General features: G+C 35.0%; 1 protein-coding gene across 1 annotated transcript; it reads right to left on the bottom strand.

Annotated features, from left to right (window-relative positions):
• Positions 1 to 520: 520 nt before the first annotated feature.
• LOC134237998 (putative ankyrin repeat protein RF_0381) lies at positions 521 to 1849 on the bottom strand. Its single transcript, XM_062720125.1, has one exon. The coding sequence runs from the start codon at positions 1847 to 1849 to the stop codon at positions 521 to 523; it is 1329 nt and encodes a 442-aa protein (XP_062576109.1).
• Positions 1850 to 3933: the final 2084 nt, after the last annotated feature.

Raw genomic sequence — 3933 nt, 5'->3', positions numbered from 1 at the left:
AAATTCGGACTGTAATAATTATCAAGTTTATGGCCAAAACTCTAATCGTTTCTTTATATGAAGCAACATTGTTCCATTGCAATAATATTTCATTATTTTAAGAGTTTTGTGCTTATGATGTTATGTGAGTGAAGAAAAAAATGGTCATAGAGTGAAAAACTGAGGTATTTCCCGAGAAATATTCAGGGACCACTAGCATGAAAAGTGGATCATTGACCTAGTTATTTTAAATTGAAACTGAACAAAAGAATTATAGGTGTACAATGTGCAGTAGGTTGTTTTTCATTTTTATCAGCAGAATTTTAAGTCATCTGAGTAAAGGTTTACCTTAAATCAAGTTTATCATTGAAAGTTATTTTATTACTTTCAATGGCATCTGAAATAAAATACTTACCGGTAAAATTAAAATCAATATGAAATCAATATTATTACATAAGTATTAGGAAAGAGTTTCTTCATGAATGTTTCTCAGCATTTCTTCAATGAAAATTCAGAATTGATGAAGATTTTAAGAAGGTTCCTAATGGCGGCGTTCTCTCAGAATATGAATCATGTCAATGTCACCATGCTCAGCGGCAATATCTATCACTAACTTACCTTGATTATCTTTAACTGCTAACAAATCTGGATAATTTGTTGATAAATACCTACAAACATCATGTTCACCATTTAGGCAAGCAATATGCAATATACTTTCACCAACATTTGACAACGCATTGATGTCTAATCTTTTGTCTAATAGAAAAGAAACTATGTCTACACTCCCGACACTGCAAGCTGAGTGTAATACTGTCCACCCTTTATTGTCCCTGATCTTTATTAACTCTGAAAAATGATTGACCAGATACTCATACATCTCCATTTCACCATAGTAACAACATTGATGTAAAATTGTTTCACCATCTTTTTGCAGGGTATAGATGTCCTTCTTCTTATCAATCAATAATTTAACTATTTGAACATTGCCTCCCGAGGCTGCAGCATGCAAAACTGTATTGCTAGATTTATCTTTGATGTCTAATAGATGGGGATAATTCTCAACTAAGTATTCACAAACTTCCAACTTCCCATTGAGACAGGCTAAATGCAGAATATTTTTACCATTATTTGACAAGGTATTAATGTCCATTCCTTTTTCTATAAGAAAAGACACAAGTTCTACACTAACTCCTGCACAAGCTGTCCATCCATTATTGTCTCTAAAAGATATTAAATTTGGATACTTATTTACCAGATACCTAGACATTTCTTCTCTGCCCTCAGCACAACACAGATGTACCACAGTATTCCCAGTTTTTGTTGTACTATTGACATTTAATCCTTTACTTAACAGAAATTTGAAAAGTTCTACGTTACCTCCTCGAGCTGCGAAGTGGAGGACAGTTTCCCCATCATTGTCACAAACATCCAGTAGCTGAGGATATCTATTCAACAGATATTTACACATATCATAATTACCTTTTTCGCATGCAAAGTGCAGGATAGATTGACCTGAATAATCTTTTCCATCTACTTTTGGTTTCACTCCACTTGATAAATGTAATATATTTTCATTCTCAAAGATGTCTAGCATACATTCAAATATATCAATATTCCCACTGAAAGCTGCCCATTGCAGAAGACTTTTTCCTCGAATATCTGTATGTTCCTGGAGTAATGCAGGGTATTTCTCAATAGGGTATTTTACCATGTCTGTCCTTCCTTTCTGGCAAGCACAAGTTAGAACTGTGTGACTATTGTCTCTATCTTTTTCATATGGATCAAAGCCGGACTTTAACAAAAGATTAAATGCATGTTTGTCTCCAGAACTAGCTGCAGATTGTAAAGAGTTGGAGCCCTGACTGTCCATTATATCTACAAGGAATGGATATTTTACTAGAACTTGTTCAATTAATTGTGTTTGTTGCATATAACAGATTTCCTAAAGTAAGCTAAATACGAACAGAATGGTGTGCCAGAAATGCGTCAATGTACGGAGATTGGCGGATTTGTACCCTGCCAACAGAGGCATCCTGAGCGAATGATATTTCCTCTTCCTCACTGCACTGGTCATTGTCTGTACTCATTATCTGTCTTGCCTTGGCAAAGTACTTTTTGTCACTTTGGGGTAGGTAGGAACACTAACTAAGGTAGTAATTGTGTAGTACAATTCGTTGTATGTATCCTGTGCCGAGCCCATATATATATATTTCCGTGTTGTACCCCTTTTGTGTATGTGTGCGTATGACGTCATGCTTTCGTGTGTAGATATTAGAAGAAGACGCCATTCTGTGTAAGCACCCACTGGTAACTTTTGTGAACTTTATCGACCTGCTGTGTGCTAATTGTAACGGGAACCGTTACAGATGTTCCCCAAACGCTCCCCAACTCCCTTTTGGTGCCATATTCCCTGTAAGCCTTATGAAATAAGACACCATCTGTGCATTTATAACTTTAACAACGTTTTCCTAGAAGGATATCAGTTATATTCAAATTTTAACATTGCACGCGTGTGCATGTACATGCAAGTGCGTAATGATTATATCGTCTTGTCTACACTTTCTATATATTTAAATATACTATATATTAAAGCATTTAGTCCAAAAGTATTAAAAATCAAACTTTAAAGTTTATTTTTAATTTCACTCTTTCATAATGCACGCACGTACGTGCATGATGACCATACCTTCTTGTAGGAGGCCCTTATATCTATGTTCTCAATCCCATTAGCTGTTTGGTTGAAAATCAAAGGAGTTATAGCCATTTCAAGTTTTAGCCAATCAGATTGCAGCACACGTGCATCCGCGTGATTTCATGATATTTTTTTCTAAATTATATTGTAGGATATCCTAGTGCATGACTATGTTTTCAATTTCAAAGCATTTCGTCAAAAAGCAAAGGAGATATAGCCATTTAAAGTTTCAGCCAATCAGATTGCAGCACACGTGTATGCGCGGGATTTGTTGGGATTTTTTGTATACAAGTAGAGCTTTTTAAAAAAGCTTCCCTTCTTTAGCAACAATCTTAAACAGTAAACCGATCTACACCTATCAAGCCGTTTAATTCTTTTGAATTTTGTATTTCTACATTAGTCATTTACTGGCATTAGCTCTACCACGGTTGTCGCTCGGTCATCTCCGTAAACTTTGACTGGCCGAGAACTTTCGGAAAACCTCGGCTGATTCCATTCCCTTCTTCAAACAAGAAAGGAGAAAAGAATAATTACAAATTGTAAAGCCTGCAAGCTATGAAAATCGAATTTTATTTCTAATGAAATTAGAGACCTTTTTATTTATTGCTATGAAAAATACCATGTTATTAAGAATTAACAACTGCTGATTTTGCTGTTCGTTTTGTCATTTTTTTAAGATTGGAAATCTTGCAAAATTGTTAAGTCGTACGAAAATTAGATCATCAGAAAGTTATCTCCCTTGCCTGGAACAGTATTTCAACCAATGAAATAATTGAAAATTTTCTCATCATGCAATTTCTACTAATCACAAAAGAGAGGAAGTGCATAGTCCGAAGACTGTAAAAAACTTCAACTATACAATACCGTCTTCCTAGGAAGACGGTAATCATTTTGCAGGATATCCTAATGCATGACAATGTTTTACATTTCAAAGCATTTCGTCAAAAAACAAAAGAGATAATGTCATTTAAAGTTTCAGCCAATCAGATTGCAGCGCACGTGCATGCGCGTGATTTAATGAAATTTTTCATGAAACTCCAAGGTCAAACGTTCTTGCTATCAAATGAAAGGTCTTGTCACAAGGATTTAATACGTGAAGTAGGAGAGCACTAGCCCTAACCCTTTAAAAGTAATGGTCATGGTTTGCTTTTGTAAAGTAGGTAAAACTCAAAGGTCTAGGTCAAAGGGTCTTTTCATTAGGATTACATATATGAAATCCCTATCCCTTACCGTTCAAAAGTTATGGACAAGGATAAATTTTT

Source organism: Saccostrea cucullata, unplaced genomic scaffold (genome assembly GCF_032062105.1).
Source record: "Saccostrea cucullata isolate Sc308-1 unplaced genomic scaffold, CSIRO_AGI_Scuc_v1 ctg3145, whole genome shotgun sequence".
Classification (NCBI taxonomy): domain Eukaryota; kingdom Metazoa; phylum Mollusca; class Bivalvia; order Ostreida; family Ostreidae; genus Saccostrea; species Saccostrea cuccullata.
The sequence above is the reverse complement of the archived record's forward strand: the minus strand, read 5'-3'. Positions and strand labels throughout refer to the sequence as shown.